The 24,616-nt window shown below is 42.0% G+C and overlaps 1 protein-coding gene and 1 non-coding gene across 3 annotated transcripts in view; one reads left to right on the plus strand and one right to left on the minus strand.

Moving 5' to 3' along the window:
- Nucleotides 1-24,616, plus strand: part of ITGA8 (integrin subunit alpha 8) — a 198,488-nt gene that overhangs the window by 72,734 nt on the left and 101,138 nt on the right. For both annotated transcript variants that reach the window (XM_025396715.1, XM_025396716.1), the window contains one exon: nt 306-497. In XM_025396715.1, the coding sequence (XP_025252500.1) occupies nt 306-497 (192 nt within the window). The remainder of the gene's footprint in view (nt 1-305; nt 498-24,616) is intronic.
- On the minus strand, nt 17,060-17,218 carry LOC112632315. Its single transcript, XR_003121368.1, has one exon. It is a non-coding gene; the product is annotated as a U1 spliceosomal RNA (small nuclear RNA).

Consider the following 24,616-nt stretch of genomic DNA (forward strand, 5'->3'; position numbering starts at 1 on the left):
AAAAAAAACCACAAATATATATATATATATATATACACACACACACACACACATATATATATACACACACACACACATATATATATATATAGAAGCCGGACATGGTGGTACGTACCTGTGGTCCCAGCTCCTAGGGAAGTTGAGGCAGGAGGATCACTTGAGTCTAGGAGTTTGGGGCTGCAGTGAGCCATGATCCCATCACTGCACTCCAGCTTGGGTGACAGAGTGAGGTCCTGTCTCTAAAATGAATAAATGAAGAATTAAATACATATACACATAAAATATGTTTTTGTGTCTGTTTTTAGACATTGCCATCGGCGTGCCTTTTGCAGGCAAGGATCAACGAGGCAAAGTGCTCATTTATAATGGGAACAAAGATGGCTTAAACACCAAGCCTTCCCAAGTTCTGCAAGGAGTGTGGGCCTCACACGCTGTCCCTTCTGGATTTGGCTTTACTTTAAGAGGAGATTCAGACATAGACAAGAATGATTACCCAGGTAAGGTTTTCTTTCTTTTCCCACGTGAGAGTCTACGTCCTGAAAAGAGTCTATTTTCTGGAAAATGCATCATGCAAAGGCAGTTTTCTTCTACAGATGAGGCTGAAGCTTAAGTGTGCTACAGGCTTTTTAAAAGTATGATTCCAGAGCGCCTTTCATGAGAATTTGAAGAAAGACAAACACACACTTCCTTCTCCTGTCAAGAGACAATGATAGAAAGGCAAAATGGCTTAAAAATCTGCATTGTACCTAAAACCTGTCAACCTCACAACCCAAGTTTTCATTTGAAACTCCTCAATACCACAGCTTGCACTGACACAGACAGCTTGCATCCTCTCTGGAACCAATTATTTTAACCCTTTTGAGCTCATAGTTCCTATTATAGTAAGAACCTCAACATTTCTGTCATGAAGCTCATGTTTTTAAAGCATAAATATCTTCCAGCTTGGCCCATCATGGTGGCTCACGCCTGTAATCCCAATATTTAGGAGGCCGAGATGGGTGGATCAGTTGGGGTCAGGAGTTCGAGACCAGCCTGGTCAACACGGTAAAACTCCGTCTCTACTAATAATACAAAAATTAGCTGGGCATGGTGGTGCATGCCGGTAGTCCCAGTTACTCGAGAGGCTGAGGTACGAGAATCACTTGAACCCGGGAGGAAAAGGTTGCAGTGAGCCGAGATCACGCCGCTGCACTCCAGCCTGGGCGACAGAGTGAGACTGTGTCTCAAAAATATAATATATGTTTCTCTTCCAGTCATATTTTGTGGTTTTCCAAAGATAGGCTGAACATTTTAAAGCGGAGAAAAAAAGAACTGATTCATGATAGGAATCATAAACTATTCTTGATTTACCTAATTCCCCTATATTGAAGGCACATAGAGAGCCATAAGGCACAGATAATTTATGTTTTGTGCATGCTATATGAAGATATTGATTTGTCTTAAAAGATTATTTCACTGTCCAGATTCTTTAGCAGAGAACATCAGACTTCTTCGTTTTATGGTTTGATTTTCACTTTTATGTTTAAGATGGTTTCAATAAGTATCTAGAAGCCATTAATAGTTAAATGACAGCTTCAACTACTTACAAAAACCTTGTCTTTTCCACCAGCCCCTCCCCTAATTGGGAATTTTCCATATGTAGAGCTATTTTTTGGTTTGGGGCAGCATCCAGTAAGCTGACTGCCTAAATATACATCATTAATTTCAGGACTTTGGCTTTCTTCTCTCCTCTGGGGTTAGACAAAAAGGATACCACAACATAGTCTTATACATTTGCCATAAACCTTTTATGACACTAATGGAGACGTCGAAGTGGGCTCCAAGTGGATTTGGTATTATACCGTATACTAATGCTCTCTACCTGTGGCAATTTCAAGAATATCTAGTTACATTTATTTTCTTAGGTTACGTTATGCTAATCAATGGTAGTTAGTTGTTATTACTGGGGGGAGGTTTGTATATATAATATATCCAAATTTAAAATAATTCAAAAATCTAGGTCGCTTATGTAATTCCTACCCCAAAAATGTCAGGGTGATTAATGAAAATCAATTAATCCTGGGTTGCATTTTAGGTAAACAGTTAGAAAGTTATTGCTATTTATTATGGTAGTCACAGATTTCCTTCCTACCCTTAGTACCAGGGAAATTGACAGAAAGGCTGTGCCTTCGATGAGGCAAAGGAAATAGAGGATGTATCCATCACACAGCCGACCCTTCGACTTCCTTTGAAGGCTAAACATGTCCAAAATGAGAGCCAGGAAGGAGAGTAGCATGAGTCAACTTTTTTCCCCAAGAATATTCCCTTCAGGGAGAAAAAAATTAAGAGCAGCAGGAAAGGAAAAGGAAGCTAAAGTCTGTGCAATGTTAGTAATCGATTACCTCTTTTTTTCTTTTTCTTTTTCTTTTTTTTTCTGAGATGGAGTCTCACTCTTTCCTTAGGCTGGAGTGCAGTGGCATGATCTCGGCTCACTGCAACCTCCACCTCCTGGGTTCAAGTGATCCTTCTGCCTCAGCCTCCTGAGTAGCTGGGACTACAGGCATGCACCACCACGCTCAGCTCATTTTTGTAGTTTTAATAGAGATGGCATTTTACCATGTTGGCCAAGATGGTCTCAATCTCTTGACCTTATGATCTGCCCACCTCGGCCTCCCAAAATGCTGGGATTACAGGCGTGAGCCACTGCGCCCAGCCGATTACCTAATTATGTCTTTTTCTTCCCTTAACAATCAGAAATATTCACTTGAGGCCATTTGCTAGTCAACAACTTTATCTGCTCAATCTGATGCAAATTATAATAATCAGACATGTCAGTGCAGTGCCTCTTGTCTCTGAAGTAAATGTTCTTTACTAAGGCAGGCCTGTCCATACTGCTTAGTTGAATTCATCCATCAAGAGAGTCTTGAGGCTTTCAGAGTTCATCTATGCATCTTAGTAGACGTATGTTCTAGCCCTAAGTCTATCTCTCAGATAGGAATATGATTCATGTGATTCATGATTCTACAACATTTTTCCCTGATCCTCGTCCTTTAGCAAAAAGAATGCAAGTCAAAGAAGTCTTTTTAACTTGATAGCAAGATCCCAGGACCTATAGAGAAGAAACTGCCTTATAGGCAGGCGACTAGATTCCCTTAACTAGTACAGTTGATTGAAAGCTACAGGCATAATTCAGGAATCAGACATGTAACTTTCTTCATTTTTCTAGAAATGAATTCCACTTAGCTTTCAAAGCCTCCATTTCCACCATGGTAGAGAATGTTAATCTTGCAATCACTTCTAGGTTTAGACTTAGTCTTATTTAGGTAAATATTTACTCAGATTCAAGACCCGTTAGCCAGGCATGGTGGCATGCACCTGTAGTCCCAGCTACTCAGGGAGCTGAGGCAGGAGAACTGCTTGAACCCAGGAGGCGGAGGTTGCAGTAAGCTGAGATTGCACCACTGCACTCCAGCCTGGGCAACAGAGCAAGACTCCATCTCAGAAAAAAAAAGACTCTTTTTCTCGGCCCTGTGTAGCCACCCTCTCAAGGAATGAAATAGAAAGGGGTTTACCTGTTGTCCGGTGATTGGAAGAGCTATCTGGCTCACACCCATCATCTACTATTATTGGCTTCAGACTAAAGGGTAGCTCAGTCCCTTGTGGTCTTTGGGGCATTGCTCAAGCTTCTGTGGCTAGTTCCATTGTCTGTGTAGTGACCTCTGCTCAAAAGTTCCCTGTGTCCTGGGCCCTCTTCATCTTCTGTTATCCTCTTCAGTCCCCTTTTAGCAAATGCTTCTGAGCCACTCTTAGGACTCAGACATGCACGGGTTGGGTATGCAGGTTCCTGTGATTGCCCTCAGGCTTATCTACCTAGATTTTTGTTAGCTGTTGCCAGTTTCCACCCAGGCACCTCACTGCTCCAGCCTGATTGAGCTGCAGTCTTTGTTATGTTTTGCCTGGGAAGTAACAAAAGCCCTCTTTCCCCTAAAGGTAATTGGGTGGCATGCTTTCTAAACCCTCTAGTTTATTTGATAAACTCTATGTTCTAGGCCTCCATGATTGGTTTTGTGAATTTCCAAACCAGTGCTTTTTAGAACTTAAAAAGAAACAATTTTCTTTCACTCTGGGGTCCTGCTTTTTTCAAATCAAAAGCACTTTGCCTTTCCAATTGTGAAGTAAATGCATCTGAGAGCAATAATGTCAGCATACCCCAAAATGACCCTGGGTGGCACACACACTCGAATGTGGTTGGGAAATCCGAGCTAGGGAATCTGGGAGTGGCCAGCCCAGAGATCCATTCCTTGTCTATGAGGAAGACCTGAGACACTGGTCTGTCCCATTGAATGCGGGCCGTAGAGGGGATTGAGGGCCTTTGTTTTTGGAGTAAATGAAGGTTGCCAGGTGGAGGTTGTCAGCGGGAGGGTAGTAAGTGAAGATGCTTTACAAACTGCATGCCTTCTGCAAGTGGTTGCAGTTCTCTTGCCCAGCCTTCTACCCCTGGACTCTCTCCCCTGTACGTGGATCCTCAGTGAAACCTCATGTCTCATTTGCTGGCTCTGTTTTTCAGCCTCTTGAACATGCTGCCATCCCCACTGGAGTTGACGGGGGGTTGCTACAACATAGATTACTGTGCCTTCTGAGTTTCACAATCTCTTCAACAAATTGACTTCCTCCATCTGAAATCTATCTCATCATCTTTTGTAAACAGGGGTTTGCAACCTTGGCTGCACATTAAAATCACCTGGAAAGCTTTAAAAAAAAAATCGGAATGCTCAGGCCACCCTCCAAACCAATTAAATTAGCCTCTCCGGGCTGGAGCACGGACTATAGTGATAGGTTTTAAGTGACCCTGGCGATTCTGGTGTGCAACACTTTCGGAATGAGTCCTCTAGAGCAGTGTTTCCCTGCCAAGTGTGCAAACAGCTCACCTGGGTGTGTTTATCAATTGCAGATCCTGATGCAGAGATCAAGCGTGTGGGGTGAGATTCCTCACTTAAGGTGCGGCCCTTACTGCTGCCCTTCACACCACACCATGCAATGAATTGTAGGGTGCTGAGCTTTTCCAATGGGGCTCTGAGACTCAGTGTGCATGCATGTTATCTGTGGGGCTTGTTAATAATGGCTGAATGCACAGCACCCCTTCAGATACTGTGATGACTGAGATGGGGCCGAGGGATCTGTGCCTTTACCCCACACCCCACTTTGGAATCTTCGTGGCTCTGCTTCCAGGTCTACAGCAGTCAGATGTGCTTTTCTCTTTTGCCAAGACCAGTTTGCTAAGCCCTAGCATTTTATTTATTCTTTACAAGGGTGTCAAACCCACCAGCCGCTCTTTTCTCCAATGTTGCCTCTGTGTGGCTCCTGCCATGGTGATGCTTGGGCACACCCCACTCAGGAAGGGGCAGGAGCAACTTTATTTTTTTAGAGATAGGATCCTTGCGCTGTCACCCAGGTTGTAGTGCAATGGCACAAGTCATAGCTCTCTGCAGCCTCAAACTCCTTGGCTCCTGTGATCCTCCTACCTCAGCCTCTTAAGTAACTGGGACCACAGGTGCATGCCACCATACCTGGCTAATTTTTTTTTTTTTTTTTTTTGAGACAGGGTCTGGCTTTGTCGCCCAGGCTGGAGTGCAGTGGCACGATCTTGGCTCACTGCAACCTCCGCCTCCCAGGTTCAGGTCATTCTCCTGCCTCAGCCTCCCGAGTAGCTGGGACTACAGGCACCTGTCACCACGCCCGGCTAATTTTTTGTATTTTTTAGTAAAGATGGTGTTTCACCGTGTTAGCCAGGATGGTCTCGACCTCCTGACCTTGTGATCCACCCGCCTCGGCCTCCCAAAGTACTGGGATTACAGGCATGAACCACCGCGCCCGGCCACCTGGCTAATTTTTTAATTTTTTGTAGAGACAGCGTCTTGCTATGTTGCCCAGGTTGGTCTCAAACCCCTGCCCTCAAGCGATCCTCCTGCCTCAGCCTCCTGAGGAGTTGGGATTACAAATGTGAGCCACCATGCCCAGGATCCTTTTAAAATTCACTCACAGACATATAGGCTTTCAGCCGCCCTGTTTCAAATTCTCCATCCTAAATAGATCAGAAACAAAATTCCAAACTTTGTCACTTTACCTGGTTACCTGCAGAATTTATGAGAAAACAGATGCAAAGGCAAACATTTAAAATGCTGAATGGAAACAAGTCAAACTACTTGGCATGATTAGGGAATGGAACACCCCTGAGAAGCCACGCTTCCTGACAGCAGCGCTTTCTGATGGGGTTATGATGGGGTTGGTTTCCCCATTCTTGAGATGAACACTTTCTCCTCATTTCAGGAGCCAAAATGTTTAGCAGCTCTATCTAAAAGCACGGGCAGTGTTGGCTTCCCCCAGTTTTCACTGTCTGCTGTAAAACCTTTTCTGTGCAGCCTATTAAGAAATCTACCTTTAGTAATGGCAGGGCATACACATTGCCCCATTCATAGATAGCAGCAAACGGTCTTGACGTATTCTTAACACAACCTGGCTGCCTTTCACAGGCAGAGAAGGGCTGATTGTGATGTTTTATGTGTACTCTTTGTGCATTACAGCTGTTTCATCTTCCAAACTGACTCAGAATAAAGTAACACAGCACCTCAAATAACCGAAAACACAGACATGTAAGAAGTGGTTTGATTTGTATTTATTTGTTGTCACATGATCTGTTCTGCACGTTACAGATGTTCTGTATATAATCAGGACTACTTAAGTTTTCTTCGGAGGAATGCTAGCAAAGTGCAGGCATAGAGTCTGTTATGTTGGTAATGTTTTTGCAATTATACTAATTATTACTACTAATAATTAAGAGCCCAAAGCATGCCAGCTGCTGCACAGAGGGTAAATACAGTGTGTATTGTAATATATCATTTTGGAATCTCTCTCATGCACAGATACATATACTCAAACATCTATGTATGTGTGTATTTTTTATATGTACAATATATATATGTACACAGAGTTTATAGGGTAAGATTGGATGACACCGCACTTCTTTTTGGAAAACATCAAACCAATTTTTAAAAAACTATATTAAGGTTAGCCGATGGGCATGGTGGCTCACGCTGGTAATCCCAACACTTTGGGAGGCCGGGACAGGTGGATAGCTTGAACCCAGGAGTTTGAGACCAGCCTAGGTAATGTGGCGAAACTCTTTCTCTACTAAAAATACCAAAAATTGACCAGGCATGGTGGAGTATGCCTGCAGTCCCAGCTACTTGGGAGGCTGAGGTGGGAGAATCACCTGAGCCTGGGAAGTCTAGGCTATAGTGAGCTAAGGTCGCACTACTACACTCCAGCCTGGGCAACAGGAGTGAGACCCTGTCTCGAAAAAAAAAAAAAAAAAAAGTTAAAGAGTCTGTGAGAACAGGGGAAGGAAAATCAGACTCCCTGAGTTCAGATTCCCATTGAACATTGAACACTGATTAGCGTAACACTTGAGCAGTGATTTGCTTTCAGCTTTTCTTTCTTTATCTGGTGTGATGGGGCTAATAATACCTACTTCACTGGGTTGCGTGTGCATGCACTTTCTAGGGTGGCAGAGGATTTTTACAAAATGCTGTCAAATGGCTCAGAATAGGAAAGGAAACCAATTTGCTGATCATGAACAGAATATGAGCTACTTTACCTCACGGTCACGTGGAGTCCCATAAGATTTTGAGAAACTGCATTCTACGATGGTGGAAAGGGACAGCCTCTGTTTAAAATCTGATTTAGAGATAGAGTCTCACTCTATTGACCAGGCTGGAGTACAGCGTCATGATCTCGGATCACTGCAACCTCCGCCTCCCAGGTTCAAGGGATTCTCCTGCCTCAGCCTCCCAAGTAGCCAGGATTACAGGCGTGCGCCACCATGCCCAGCTAGTTTTTGTATGTTTCATAGAGATGGGGTTTCACCATGTTGGCCAGGCTGGTCTCGAACTGCTGACCTCAAGTGATCCACTCGCCTCGACCTTCCAAAATGCTGGGATTACAGGTGTGAGCCACCGTGGCCAACCTCTCATTTTTCACTGTTGTTCCTTACTAGTTACCAGAGGAACACACTGCTCTCTTGCTGCCCCTTAGCCATTTAAATATATTGAAATTCATCTAGATTCAGCCTGAAGTATGGTGATGACAGTGGAAATTGAAAGCAAGGAACTAACACAACAGTGTAAATGAAAAATAATCAAGGCTTGATAATAACTAGCAGTGACGGAAGGTAGAGCAGGTGGCAGGAGGTAAGGAAGAGGTGGATGTAAAAGATGACTCAGATTTGAATGCAGTGTACCCAAGAAAAGGATGGTCTCATGGACAGATTGGGGGATTTTGTTATGGAATATACAGATCTGATTGCAGAAATAATGTGTGGAATAATTTTCCTAACATCTACGTCAACCACCCAATACGTTTTTAGGCTTTTTACAATAAATATTGTCACTGGCACACATACATACATAGAGTCATAAGTATTTTCATTTCTAGCATCAAAATTCATTTTCTGATTCAAAATGTGGATGTGTTCAGGTCTCTCTGTTGGGGTTCATTGGGAAAGTAGGATTGGCCAGAGGAGTAGCTTGCATACATTAATTGAGTGAAAGCATTTTAGAGGAGAAACAGCTGTGATAGTCAGGAATTCTGAAATCCAGTGATCTGCTCTAATCCCTTTAAACGTGACTGTATAACAACACCATCTGTTAAACGCATAGCCCAGGCATTGGAAGGTGGAGGAGGGGAGGTACAGATTTTGTTGAGGAGCAGAAATCCTAGAGGCAAGAAAAACTGGAGGAAACCATGGGCAGAAGGCCAAGACTATCACTGCCTCATCCAGGCCCCTAATATATGATTGTATCATGAAGCCATTTCAGACAATTACACTCATTGAAATAAAATAACCCATTATCTTTTCGATGAGTGCTCTGTGTGTGTGTGTGTGTGTTTAGTATAAGCAAACGAGTAACTCAGAACCTGCGCATGGAAGGAGGCTTTATCCAAAGGGAATAAAGCATTTTAATTAAACTTTGAGCTCCTTGAATAAAGCATTTTAATTAAACTTTGAGCTCCTTGAAATTGTTAATTTGAAGTTTAGTTGAACTAGGTTCAAATACTATAGTCAAAGTTTATTTTTACTTCTCAAACTGCTACTCAAGTTTTGTGTGAAAAGCAAAACATTACATTCTTATTGACTAAGATATTCGTAGTTTCATGATAAACACATTAGAAATTAGAATATTAAATTTTGGGGTAAAAATATCTCACACATGTAGATCGAATTGAAGTAATCCAGCTGGAAGAGCTCTTGGACTTGAATTGAGGAGTGCTGTCAAGTAGAAACGAAAATGAGTGGAAAGGGAAAGGGCCTGAGTTCTAGAACCAGTTCTCCCACGTGTGATTTTAGTAACTCCACCTCTCTGGGTCTTGCCTTCCTCATCAAGAAGTGACAAAGGTGCAGGGATTGCTCCTCCCAGGGTCTTTTTAACTGTACACTTCTCTGATACTATCATCCCAGATCGAGATTTCCTGCCTTTACACACTACTCGGTAATATTGGGTAGATTATTAAGGATCTATATTTTAAAAGAGTTAGTGAAGGCCGGGCACAGTGGAATACGCCTGTAATCCCAGCACTTTTGGAGGCTGAGGTGGGCAGATTATGAAGTCAAGAGATCGAGACAATCGTGGCCAATATGGTGAAACCCTGTCTCTACTAAAAATACAAAAATTAGCTGGGCATGGTGGCGCGTGCCTGTAGTACCAGCTACTCAGGAGACTGAGGCAGGAGAATCTCTTGAACCTGGGAAGTGGAGGTTGCAGTGAACCGAGATTGCACCACTGCACTCCAGCCTGGTGACAGAGCAAGACTCCGTCTCCAAAAAAAAAAAAAAAAAAAAAGATTTAGTGAAATTATACAAGACTTTTTTTCTCAATGTTTTCTTGGAAATACTTTTAGACTCACAGAAAAGTTGCAAAAAAAAATTGTAGACCCATATAAACTGTTCCCCCAGCCCTCCAATGATAAACATCTTATATAAACATATTACAATGAACTATTAATGAATCAATGGACCTATTTGAAATTCTATCGAATTTCGCCATTTGTTCCTCTACAGTTCTTTTTTCTAGTCCCATGATTCAATCTGGGATCCCACGTTGCACTTAGTTATATTTCCTTACTCTCTTCCAATCTGTGACCAGTGATGCTGATGGTAGAATATTTGCTGATTACATGATATTCAAGAGATTGTACTTTCAGAAATGCCATTATCCGTATACCCCACAAGTATGTGTTAAGTGCCTTCCTTGTGCCGGGCACTATTCTAGATGTTGAGGATATAGCACTGAATTAAACAAAGATCCTGCTCTCGTGGGCCTGAATTAAATCAAATTATAGCTCTAACACAGGCTGGATGTGTAACCTTGCCAAGTTCATCAACTTTCTGGAGTCTCAGTTTTCTTGGTGATAAAACAGGTATAATAATAACTAATAATAGTTTTTTCCTTTAAAGTTGGAGTTTGGAGGTTAAGCTAGATAATATGTATAAAGCAGTTAATGCTGTGAATAGCATCTAGTAGTAGCCACTAAATATTAGTTATAAATGACACATTGTTACTATATGCACATAATGCATGCCTTTAAGGAGCAATGTAATCATGGAGATAAAACATCCAACAATGAACTGTAATGTAAGCAGCGGATGAGAAGAGCTTTAAGAAGGTAAAAAATAATGAAACAGTTAAAAAGAGAGAGTGTTTCTTGCTAAGGTGATAAGAGAAAGTTTCCTGAGGGAGATAAGTAGGATCCTGAGATAGGTATGACTGTGAGTGGTTATAGGGAAAAGGCATCTCAGAAGGGGAACACGGCATGAGCTAAGACCCTGAGATTACATGTCAAGTGTGTAAAAAGCAAGACTTCGCAGAACAGGGAGCCCTGAATCAGGGAACAGAAGGACTAGATGAGAAAACTGCAGGAGGCCGTACGTATTCAATGTCTTATGATCATCCTCTGACCCAGATAATTTCCTACTTTTGACAAGCCTTTGTATTATCAAGGGATACAACATTGTGAATTAATGATTTGACTTAGTGATATATGAGTGAGGGAGGAAAAAAGGGATCCACAGATTTCTAGGACCATATAATATAGGTAGAATTTAAAAGGAATTTGGTGGCCGGGCGTGGTGGTTCGTGCCTGTAATCTCAGCATTTTGGAAGGCCGAGGTGGGCAGATCACCCAAGGTCAGGAGTTCAAGACCCCTCTGGCCAACATGGTAAAACCCTGTCTTTACTAAAAATACAAAAATTAGCCGGGTGTGGAGGCACACACCTGTCATCCCAGCTACTTGGGAAATTGCTTAAACCTGAGAGGCAGAGGTTGCAGTGAGCTGAGATTGTGTGCCACTGCACTCCAGCCTGGGTGACAGAGCAAGAATTCATCTAAAAAAAAAAAAAAAAAAAAAAAAAAAAAGCCTAAACTAAAAGGAATTTGACATAAAATAATTAATGTTGATGTTTCAGTTTTATGTAATGAACATGTTGCATAGTTTGTCTTTGTTAGTATATACTGCAGAATTTTTTAACCATACCTTCTTGTATTTTTTTTTTTTTTTTGAGACGGAGTCTCGCTCTGTCGCCCAGGCTGGAGTGCAGTGGCCGGATCTCAGCTCACTGCAAGCTCCGCCTCCCGGGTTCACGCCATTCTCCGGCCTCAGCCTCCCGAGTAGCTGGGACTACAGGCGCCCGCCACCTCGCCCGGCTAGTTTTTTGTATTTCTTAATAGAGACGGGGTTTCACCGTGTTAGCCAGGATGGTCTCGATCTCCTGACCTCGTGATCCGCCCGTCTCGGCCTCCCAAAGTGCTGGGATTACAGGCTTGAGCCACTGCGCGGCCGTATTTTTTTGATCATGCTAAAAAGGAAATTCTATATATAAGTTAAAGGAAATGCTTCCTAGTTTTTTCAAAAAGGCAATTTTGGAAGTGAATTGGTCCAAAATGATGGAAGCACACATGGAGAGAGGTAAAAGTGAAAGGAAGATTGGGGACAGGTAACAAAGGGCCTTGAATAGCATGTTAAGTAATTAGTTATTAGTAAAGTAATGGAAAAAGATATATGGTCTATATTCCAAAATGGTGCTTTGAGGACCTCATTCCTTAGCAATGAGCAGAATGAGTAATAATGAAAAAGAAACATGAAATCAAAAGTCATTAAAATATCCCAGGGGAGGATAATGTGATGAAGCAGCAAGGCCAGGGCAGCTGGAGGTGTCTGGAGAAAGGAGCCTAAAGGAGGAGGACCAGCAGGGACTATCCAGCCTCCCATCCTTCATAAGACAGCCTGGGAGCTGCTGTGCACACGTCTCAAGAGATCCCACTGTCTATATATCGTTAACCTTGAAATATGCCTTTATATTCAGAGGTGTGTTAAAAAATGGTTAACAACCAGCTCCCAAGGGAGAGAAGAAAAAAAAAAAAGGCCCAGATTTGTAGCATTTACCAATTTCCGTGGTATAAATATTCTCACCATGATTGATTTCAAGCTGTAGTGACTTCGATGTGATAAGAGTTCTACAATTGCTATCCATATCACTGAATGAACCTGAGATACCGACCTGCTTCTGCCCAGCCACTTACAAATACATTTATCTCCTGTTTGTGGGATGTCTTTCCAAGAGGGAATTACTCTTTTCAGAAATTCACAGATCCAGGTTGAGAATGACCGTTGTCTACACTCACAGCTGCATTTATGAAAGCCCAAAACAAAGATTGGCTGTAGTCATTTTCAAGTCCAATAACATAATATCTGACTTTTTTCCAGCTTTAGATTAAGATATGAAAATGTAGGAACTGTCATCTCTCTCAAACAGATATTTCTGTTTTGCTTAGTGTGTTGTGAAAACCTGTGAGTACCTCCATCTGCCTCATTTCTGACTCACCTTTGAAGAGGCAATCCTACTGAAAAAGTGGGCCTTATGTACACAGCTATGTCAATGACCTTAAACGTGAAGCCAGGACTCCCTCGCACACCTGAACTACATCTCTCCCCATGCTTGAATCAGGTTCTCAGATAAAACCTTTCACAAATAATAAATCCTTCTTATTTCACAAATAAAATATCCTTCAGAATCCAGATTCTGTCCCAAAGCAGGCTTAAATCATATCCCACTCACAGGTAGTAAATACAGCAAATTTCCCTCACCAGATAAAAGAGATCTAACTATATGGCTATTAGATTTTATATGCCACAAATCATTTGTCACTTTAAGTTTGAACTAACTTCCTTCCAAATAATCAGAGACTGAGTTCTTTCTGAAACCCAGTGAATATGATAGGATATGATTTATACTTGATCTTGCTTGTAAAGATACAGTTAATAGAAATTTGCTGCTTAGCCATGGCTTTTTTTTTGGAGAGGGGGCGGGGCTATAAGTCCCATGCGCTATTAATTGTGCCACAGAGCCCACTTGGCCATGGCTGCTGCTGCTTCTTCTTCTTCTTCTTCTTCTTCTTCTTCTTCTTCTTCTTCTTCTTCTTCTTCTTCTTCTTCTTCTTCTTCTTCTTCTTCTTCTTCTTCCTCTTCCTCTTCCTCTTCCTCTTCCTCTTCTTCTTTTTTAATATACTTTAAGTTCTGGGATACATGTGCAGAACATGCAGGTTTGTTACATATGTATACATGCGCCATGGTGGTTTGCTGCACCCATCAATCTACAGTAAGTATTTCTCCTAATGCTTTCCCTTCCCTAGCCTCCCACCTGCCAACAGGCCCTGGTGTGTGATTTTCCCCTCTCTGTGTCCATGTGTTCTCATTGTTCAACTCCCACCTATGAATGAGAACATGCGGTGTTTGGTTTTCTGTTCCTGTGTTGGTTTGCTGAGAATGATGACTTCCAGCTTCATCCATGTCCCTGCAAAGGACATGAACTCATCCTTTTTTATGGCTGCATAGTATTTCATGGCATGTATGTGCCACATTTTATTTATCCAGTCCATCATTGATGGGCTTTTGGGTTGGTTCCAAGTCTTTGCTATTGTGAATAGTGCCACAATAAACATACGTGTGCTTGTGTCTTTATAGTAGAACGATTTATAATACTTTGGGTATGTACCCAGTAAAGGGATTGCTGGGTCAAATGGTATTTCTGGTTCTAGATCCTTGAGGAATTGCCATACTTCTTCCACAATAGTTGAACTAATTTACACTCCCACCAACAGTGTAAAAACGTTCCTGTTTCTCCACATCCTCTCCAGCATAATATCCAGAATCTATAAGGAACTTAAATAAATTTACAAGAAAAGAACAACACCATCAAAAAGTAGGTGAAGGATATGAACAGACATATGTCTCAAAAGAAGACATTTATGCAGCCAACAAACATATGAAGAAAAGCTCGTTATCACGGGTCATTAGAGAAATGCCCATCAATACCACAATGAGATACCAACTCACGTCAGTTAGAATGGTGATCATTAAAAAGTCAGGCTTTTTTTTTTTTAAAATAGGATATGAGGAATGGAGTATGAATTAGTTGGAGTAAATTTCTCCTGTGCTTAGAACCTCACATTATTTCTTCCCTCCCTCAGCATGTTTTTTAATATGTCACTTTAAATGTATTAATATATAAATTGAAACCCATATTTTCATATCATTCACCTGATGCATCCCTTCTGCCTCAAAGTCTCTATGTGCCCTGGCCATTTTCCCAGGAGTTCACTTCCCACTTAGACACTCAGGTCAAATGTCACTTCCTCAGGAAGCCTTCCCTGAACTGTTGTCCTTCCCCTGAAAACAATGATCTCAGATGGAAATTACACATGTGTGCAATTCTTTGATAAATGTCCTTTCTATTCCACTAGACTGGACACTGTATTAGTTGAGACTGGGACTGGATTTGGTGTTACTCACTGCAAAATCCTAATGCCCAAGGTAGCAACTGGCACAAAAGGCAACTTGTTGATATTTATTAAGTGAATAATTGAATGAATGAGTATGAATAAATGAATAAATAAATAAACTAGCTTCCTTCCAGCTGCACACCTTGTATGTAAATTGTTGCTCACATCTTTAACTTGCCACTGTGTTTCAACTTTATTTAAAATCCAGTCAACTATTTTATATTTCTGCAGAATGAGAATGGACAGATAGGCAGAGACGATGATGATGCCCTTTAAAATAAATGTTGGCATCTGTCTCCTGTTACTCAAAGTGGTAGACTGATTCTTGGCTAGCATTTAACCCTTAGCCCTAGTTCTGCCTTCACCAGTGTGAATCGAGAAAAATGACAAGTCTCAATTATTTTAAGAGGTTTATTTGCCAAAGTTAAGGATGCATTCCTGGGGACAGGTCTATGTCTATCTCCAAACATGTTTTTTTGTTTGTTTTGTTTTGTTGTTGTTGTTTGTTTGAGATGAGTCTTGCTGTGTCGCCAAGACTGGGGTGCAGTGGCACAATCTTGGCTCACGGTAACCTCCACCTCATGGATTCAAGCGATTCTCCCTGCCTCAGCCTCCCAAGTAGCTGGGATTACAGGCGCACGCCACCACACCCAGCTAATTTTTGTATTTTTAGTAGAGATGGGGTTTCGCCATGTTGGCCAGGCTGATCTCAAACTCCTGACCTCAGGGGATCCACCCACCTTGGCCTCCCAGAATGCTGGGATTCCAGGCATGAGCCACCACACCCCGCCTCTGAAGACAATTTTAACGGCTCCAAATTTAAAGGGGCAAGGGCAGAATATTGAGAAATACACAATTTTCATGTAAGAGGAGGGTAGGGAAAAATATTCATTACTGCCTTTGTCTGGCTCAGTGAATCTGCATTTTTTTACATAGATGACATAGACAAGTGAGGCAGAGGAAAAATGCAGGGAGCCTGACTTTTACATAAGACAACATAGACGAAATGGGGCAGAGGGGATGACAGAGGCGAAATGGGCAGTGGAGGTGAATGCACCTATAAAGATAAGCTATCAATTTACCTTGCCGTGGTGAAATATTAGCAGAAACACCTTAGAGTGAAGATCTTGCAGCTCACTAGGAATTTCCTTGTGGGCAAAATATGGGGGAGGCATGTAGCTTTCCATCTTGTTCAGAAACCAAAAAGGGAGAGGCAGCTTTGTGTGACCTAGTTCCCAGCTTGACTTCTCCCTTTGGTTTCGTGAGTTTGGGGTCCCAAGGTTTAATTTCCTTTCTCACTGGGCCTTCAGATGCCAGCTGCTGTTCAGGCTGCGAGAGACCAGGAGAACGAGCAGGCAGTGTGATGGAAAGAACGCCAGGAGTCAAGAGACCCAAATTCTCTTTTGTTACCAGCTCTGCAGCCTTGCCCGCACTTGCAGCTCCTTACCCTTAGCCTATCCAGCCACAAAAGAAAGGTGATCAGACCAATCCCCACCACTCAGGATTGTTGTAGAGACAATTTGCACACTGGAAAGTACTCTGCACAGTTAATTGATCCTTTTTAATTTTTAAATTTTTCGATACATAGTTATGGGGTACATGCGATATTTTGATACACACATAAAACGTGTAATGAGCAAGTCAAGGTATTTAGGATATCCATCGCCTTGAGCACGTCAGTTGTTCTTATTTTTAAACACCACTAGCAAAATGGAGGTAGTGTTACTGAGGGTCCTGATCCAGACCCCAAGAGAGGGTTCTTGGATCTCATGCAAGAATTAGAGGCGAATCCATAAAGTGAAAGCAAGTTTGTTAAGAAGCTAAAAGAATAAAAAATGGCTACTCCATAGGCACAGCAGCAGCATATGGGCCGCTCAGCTGCTTATACTTACTGTTATTTCTTGATTATATGCTAAACAAGGGGTGGATTATTCATGAGTTTTCTGTGAAAGGAGTGGGTAATTCCCAGAACTGAGGGTTCCTCCCCTTTTTAGACCATATAGGGTAATTTTCTTACGTTGCCATGGCATTTGCAAACTGTCATAGGGCTGGTGAGAGTGTCTTTTAGCATGCTAATGCATTTCATTGTAATTAGCATAGAATATGCAATGAGCAGGACCAGAGGTCACTCCCATCACCTTCTTGGTTTTGGTGATTTTGACTGACTTCTTTTTTTTTTTTTTTACATCAGGGGAAAGCGCGAACACAGTCCCCTACTACCACAAATTATGCAGTCGAGTTTCCCACATTTGGGGAAATTGCAGGGGTCAGCACATCTGGAGTGGAATGGATAAGCCTCGCCTTGGGAAAACCACCTTCGTGTTTTTCCCACCTGTTTTATCAGTAAGGTCTTGGTGACCTGTATCTTGTGCTGACCTCCCATCTCATCCTGTGTCTAAGAATGACTAACCTGGGAAAGCAGTCCAGTAGGTCTCAGCCTTATTTTACCCAGCCCCTATTCAAGATGGAGTTGCTGTGGTTCAAATGCCCCTGACAGTAGGAGGCATGTAAACAAGCTCCAAGGGTGAGGGTCCAGGTTCTGCACCCCACACTCAGACCTGTGCCATCAGATGTTGACTTGGGGAATCTGTCTCAAGCCTCCTCTGGGATGACAGATGGGAGGTTTTCAAAACAACTAATACAGCAACAAAGCCCTCTTTCATCTCTTTTGTCCTTCCTATTTGCAAGTATTGTTCATGTAATGCTCTTCTTTCTATATGCCATCTCTTTTAGATTTTCTTACTGATGTTTTCCTACAATGACATTAATAGCTGGTTACGTGAAAACTGTCAATCCTAAGAGAAGTTCACGAGAGAGCCAGCGTAAGCCAGAAAGCTGGCAGTCCAGCCAGACCACAGACTAAAGAGTGAAGCAGGAGAAGCGTATTTGTGGGATGCTCAGCCCTTTTCATCCTGTTTCCTTTCTTTTCTGTACCTGAGGGCTGCTGCATACCAATTGCAGAAACTTACACTATTTCCTCTTCTCAAACATGTGAAAGGGAAGGATCTAATGACCTTATTCTCATAAGAATGTGAGTGATCCAGGGAAAGCAGGTCCCACCCAGGGACTTCAATTCAGTGAATCCTAGCCTGTGTTTGTAATATGACCTCTCAATGAGTTGATTGATAGACTCTAAGTAGCTGGAAGGCAGGGGAGTGTCTGTGTTAAAGCCCTCTGCTGAATCCTGGGCAGTTAGGGTGGGACCCAGCTCATGCTGGAGTTGTTGCTCAATGATGAGTTGTTAGATGAGGGTGCCCAGTATAGGGAACCACGGGTGTAACTGTTCTTGCCTTCCTCTTCCACCTCCCTTGCAACTCCATCAATCGCAAGGCTGCCATCACACATCGCCACAGACTGGAGGGCTCAAACAGGGATATATTTCCTCCCAGTTCTGTAGGCTGCAAGTGCAAGATCAAGGCATCAGCAGGGTTGGTTTCCTCTAAGTCTCTCTCTTTGGCTTGTAGATGGCCATCTTCTCCCTACGTCTTCATGTTGACTTCTCTCTGTGCATATGTCTGTATCTTAGCTTCCTCTTTGTATAAGGACACTGGTCCTATTGGATTAGGGCCACCCAGATGATCTCATTTTAAACTAATTACCTCTTTATGGACCCTACTGAAGCGGCATTGTTGTCTGGGGTAAACACCTGAGGTTCATAACAAGGGAATCCAGGATGCAGATACACACAAGAACTGAGTTTAGGAGCAGATGTTTGACAGGCAAAAGAAAGAGAAAGGAGGCCTGGCGCGATGGCTCATGCCTGTAATCCCAGCACTTTGGGAGGCCAAGGCGAGTGGATCACAAGGTCAGGAGTTTGAGACCAGCCTAGCCAACATGGTGAAACCCCGTCTCTACTAAAAACACAAAAATTAGCTGGGCATGGTGGTGACTGCCTATAATCCCAGCTACTTAGGAGGCTGAGGCAGGAGAATCGCTTGAACCCAGGAGGCAGAGGTTGCCGTGAGCCATTGCACTCCAGCCTGGGCAACAAAGTGAGATTCTGTCTCCAAAAAAAAAAAAAAAAAGAAAGAAAGAAAGAAAGAAAAGAAAAGAAAGAAAGGAGAACAGCTCTCTCTCTGGAGTGCACTGGATTTTATAGACAGGCTTGAGGAGGCAGTGTCTGATTTACATAGCGCCCAAAGATCGATTGGCCCAGGTGTGATGTTTATATAACATGCAAGGAAGCTGGCTGCCCCACCCTAATCTTATCACACAAATGAGGTTTTTGCCTGGCAGGTGCCATGTTGCCTGTTCCTTACTGTATACCTGGCTGGCAAAGATGGAGCCACCATTTTGAACATGCCTAGTCCCAGGTAGCCTTTTCCTATTGGCACAGATGCCAGCATTCACCCGTGCAAGCTTCCGGCTTGCTTGTCTATGTCCGCGGCTCGATTTTATAGGCTGTTCTTTGAAAAGAAAATGATTTGGGGGCTGCTTTTCATTAAAAGGAAAACCTTACTAAGGACTCCCGAACCCTCATATCTGCATAATAATTTCTTCTTAACTCCTATATCACTATTTCCTAATATAGTCACATTCTGAGGTGCTGGCAGTTAGGACTTCAATATAGGGCTTTTTGGGGGGGACACAGTTCTGCCTAAAACACTTAGCGAAAGCATCAAGTCCCATTAGGTTTTTATCAATAGGAGTTTATCTGTCAGACTGGGTGTCAGGGAAGCATCTTTGTCAGGCTCTTCTGGAGACTGTGAAACCCTTTCCAATAGGTAGCTACATATAAGTGACACTGGTACTGAAGAAATAAACCTTCCACCGGGGCTCTCAGCAATTGCACAGATGGCACACATGTTGTGATTCAGTGTGACCATGACGAGGATGAAGTTAAATGCCTTTGATACACTGACATGAAATGTAACAAGTGGAGGATCAAACAATTGAAAGCGGAAGGATCATTCTTGTAACCACAGGATGATAATAATATACAGAAAACTATTTTCATAAGGCAGACTCATCATTTGATATTCTGCTGTTATTTTCTGTGGGATTATTTTTTAAAGGAAAACAATCCCCCAGTAAATTAGAATGTTGCAACATAATACCACGTTCCAACTCATACAAGTTTTTCTTCAGAGTTCATTTGGAAGCATTTCAGACAGATTGTTAGGATTATTACTTTCTGGGATAAAATCATGCTTTTTTTTTTTTTTTCAAACATTTCTTCCTCAACTCATAACCTTCCTCGCAATAATATTTTGCATGTTGCAATAAAAAAGCAAGGCAGACAGGCAACCTCTATTTTTAGATTAACACATTTGCCAAAGTCAAGGAGACTTATCTAAATGCTGAATTCCCACAGACATGAGCTGCATTTGCAATGCCAGACACTTAAGCCAATTTCATAGCCCACTTCCAAGTGAACATTGCCAGATGGATCCACCATCTGTGACCCCACCATTGGACACATTATCTCGAATCCTCTTATTTCTCTTAATATCATCGTTGTATGAAAGTGAGCCAACCTGGGGTTGGTTTATGTAAACAACTATACTTGATGGCCTTAGTTCGTCTTTAAAAGATTTGGGTGCTGTGGGAAAAGGATTGGCAGGATGGGACCTGGGCAGTGATGGGCACTTCCTGGAGGAGATTCTGTGAGCTGTGGGCAGTGATATTGCCAAGACAGGAGTCAGGCGTCTGTAGAGCTGAGTTATGAAGCTGGATGGGAGGAAATCCAGTCTGGTGAAATCAGGGAGAAAGCCAGAAACTGGCTGTCTCTCAGTGGAGGCACAAGGAGTCCCTAAATCTGCAGGAACAAAGCCGAGTCCAAAAGCAAAGCAGAGACCTGGATTGTACATCAAAGTGCCCAGAATGCAGTCATCAGACTCCAACAAATGTTACTGAGCTCTTGGCCTTCTCATCTAGAGAAACTTAAAGACCACCAGAGATTCAGCGATGAACATTGACTTGTCCAATGTCATTTAGAAGCCAGTAGCAAAGTGAACTGGAGTTGAGAATTGCTAATTTTTTCAGCCTCCACTTGGTGATTTTCCACCTGACATACAACACTGTGTTTCAAAGAAGTCTTCAAAGGTTTTAGAGAGATTCAAAGAGAGACAATGGGCAAGTCAAAATTGGCCTGTTGAGGCACAAACTCCTGTACACATATGTTTACAGTGACTTTGCAAAAACTAGAAACACCTCAGGGATCCCTAAGCCAGGGACGGATGAATAAACTGTGGGCCATCTACACAGTGGAATACCACTCAGCAATAAAAAATGAACTCTGGTACACACAACATTGTGGATGAATCTCAAATGCACCGAGCTGACTGCAAGAAGCTAGACCCGAAAGGCTGTATGACTCCATTTATATGACATTCTGGAAAATAGATTAGTGGAGTCCAGGGGTTAGGAGACAGGTCAGGCTTGGCTACAGAACAGCATGGGTGACACTGGGGCACTGCTGGAACTGTTCTCTGTGTTGTTGTGGAAGTGGTTACAGGTCTGGGTGCATTTATCAAAGCTCTTAACTCTGCTTACTAAAAAGGATGAAATTAATCATAGTAAAATGTATCTTTATTTACTTATTTTTATATTTATTTATTTATTCAGAGTCTCACTCTGCCTCCCTGGCTGGAGTGCAGTGCTACAATCTCGGCTCACTGCAACCTCCACCTCATGAGTTCAAGCGATTCCCCTGCCTCAGCCTTCTGAGTAGCTGGGATTACAGGCGCCTGCCACCACACCAGGCTAATTTTTGTATTTTTTGTAGAGATGGGGTTTTCCCATGTTGGTCAGGCGGGTCTTGAACTCCTGACCTCAAGTGATCCATCCACCTCGGCCTTTCAAAGTGCTGGGATTACAGGCGTGAGCCACCGTGCCTGGCCATATCTTTAATTTTTTTTTAAAGGCTTAAGGAGAGAATAAAAACAGCATATAGATGTGCTCCTAGAAGGCAGTGGCAAAAAGGATCCCAGTGTGGGCTCAGTAGCCAGACTGCCTGGGTTTAAACTTTGGTCTTGTGACTTTACTGTATTCGGGCTCTGTACCTCATTTTTCTCATTCTAGGATGGGAATAATAAAAGTATCTTTCTCATAGGATTGTTGTATCACTTAAAGGAGGCAATTATATTTACAATGTTTAGAATATTAGCTTTTCTTTGATCGATCTTTATGCAACTGTCCAACACATCCTCAGGATAAATTCCTAGAATTAGAAACTAGGTCAGAGGTACACAGTCATACATATCAACAAACTACCTTCCAAGAAAATAATGCCCATTTATACTTCCTCAAACGGCCTATAAGCATACCTCTGCTCTCTATCCAACAATGCCTAGTACTAATCTTTTCCAATTTACAAGGTTAAAAAATGATATCTCTATGTTCCTTTCATTTGGATTTCTTTGGTGACTAGTGAGGTTGAAGTCTTTTCATATATTTATTAGTCACAGGTATTTATTTTTATGTGAAAGGCCTGTTTGTAATCTTTTTATTAGAATGTTTATAGTTTTATTATTTATTTGTATGAATTTGTTACAGATTAGGCATAATAATAAATGTTAACTTTTTTTCTTTTTTTTACCACGTGCCAAACATTCTTCTAGGCATTGAAAAATATTAACATTTGATCAGGCATATACATGATAAACATTTCACCCTGTTGCTTTTATTTCTCTTTCAACCTTGCTCATGTGTTTTTTTGTTTTGTTTTGTTTTTTGCTATAAAAGTAGTTTAGATTTTAAAATTCCTTTGTGATTTCTACATTTTTGGTCATGTTTAAGGAGGTCTTCCCTTTTGATTAATCATAATGTTTTTATACAACTATAAGATAAACACTTCCATGTTTGACATTTGTTTGGAAATTCCTTGTGGCCATTCTCATTGTCTGGAATTATTCTAAAATAGTAAATGCTTTTTAATTCCAAAAAAAAAAAAAAAAAAACCAGGAGATGTCCAATGGCATTTTTGGCAACAGATATAAACATTAGTGTATCTATCAAGATGAGAGTGAGAGGTGAGAAGAAGGAAGCAGGAAGAAGGTGACTTAGCTTAGGAAGTGTAGGTGCTTGGGTGGCCACAGAGACTGCTCCCCTGAATTGATTCTGGGTGATTCTTTTTTTGCTTTTTTTTGTTGTTGCTGTTTGTTTGTTTGAGATGGAGTCTTGCTCTGTCGCCCAGGATGGAGTGCAGTGGCGCAATCTCGGCTGACTGCAACCTCCACCTCCTGGGTTCAAGTGATTCTCCTGCCTCTGCCTCCCAAGTAGCTGGGATTACAGGCATGCACCACCACGCCCGGCTAATTTCTGTATTTTTAGTAAAGATGGGTTTCACCACGTTGGCCAGGCTGGTCTCGAACTCCTGATCGCAGGTGATCTGCCCGCCTTGGCCTCCCAAAGTGCTGGGATTACAGGCGTGAGCCACCATGCCCAGCTATTGTTTTTTTAGTGGGGTCTCGCTGTGTTGCCCGGGCTGGAGTGCAGTGGCACCATCATAGCTCACTGCAATCTCAAACTCCTGGGCTCAAGTGAGCCTCCCACTTCAGCCTCTGAAGTAGCTGGGACTACAGGTTGTATACCACCATGCCTGGCTGATCCTTTAATCTGATACTGTCAGCTCTTCCTCATCTTCTCCTTTGGCCTGACTGTTCCCTAGGAGGGTTCCACTCTCCCTCCCCTTCACTGTTTCCTGCCCACCTAATCTAAACCTCAGATCCACACTCAAAACAAAGCTGATGTTTTCAAATAGAGCTTCTTCCAATACTAAAATTTCCTTCCCAAATTAGTGAAATCAGACCCTGCAAACCAAGCACCACTTTAAAGGCTTGGCTCTTCTTCCTCATTTAAAAATAACCATTTGCAAGAAATAAAATACGAAACTTAGGTGTAATGCATCTCCTATGACCTCACATTCTTAGGGTTTTTTTCTTTTTCTTGCCAACTGATCCTGCATTCATGCTAATGTCCCCTTTTTGTTTCCTTAAAAGTACTCAGTTGTTCCATCAAAAGCCAAAAAGAAAATAAACTATGTTTCTCAGGCAATGTGAGGCAACAGCAAAGGCCTCCAGCACTTCGGGAACAGTTTTTGATTGAAAGGAAAGAACCAATTTTAATTGCCAGTTATTTCCTCCAGGAAAAAAAAAAAAAAAACAGCCAGCTTAAGTATCTATGTATAGAGAAAGGCAAAGTTTTTTATTTGTTTGTTTTCAATTTGCCCTTAAGGCATTTATAGAAAGGAAGTAAACATAGATAATGGTATCAGACCCGTTATCTCAAGGGAGAAAAAAATGTTCCAAGTTTTAGAAATTCAAACATCAGCCCTGAACTTACTTTGTGTCCTGACTATCATTTAAATGCCTAAGCACAGAATTATGCAACATTTTAAAAATATTATTTCTGAGTATTATTTAAATATTATTTCACATGCACACATAAATATACACACTCCAGCATAAATATAAATGTATGTATATATAAATAGAACACATATATAACAGATATGCTACATACACAAACTTCTATACTTATGTGTGTATAGATGGAAGCAGCATAGTGCTTTCCAAAACCAACCACATATTTTGAAAAGAGAAATTCATTCAAAACACAAACCAGCCAATCAATTCTGCTCCCCTGGAGAGATCTGACAATTTTAAGCTCCAGAGCGTAAGTCCTTCTGGCTCTTTCTAGCAGGCATTGTTCCAAGGTAGTGTCTAAAGGCAAGCCTACTTTTGTGGTAGGTAACTGTTTTCTTGGCCTCTGAATAACTGTGACCACATTCTCATGAAGAAAA

This window comes from Theropithecus gelada, chromosome 9 (genome assembly GCF_003255815.1).
Source record: "Theropithecus gelada isolate Dixy chromosome 9, Tgel_1.0, whole genome shotgun sequence".
NCBI lineage: Eukaryota > Metazoa > Chordata > Mammalia > Primates > Cercopithecidae > Theropithecus > Theropithecus gelada.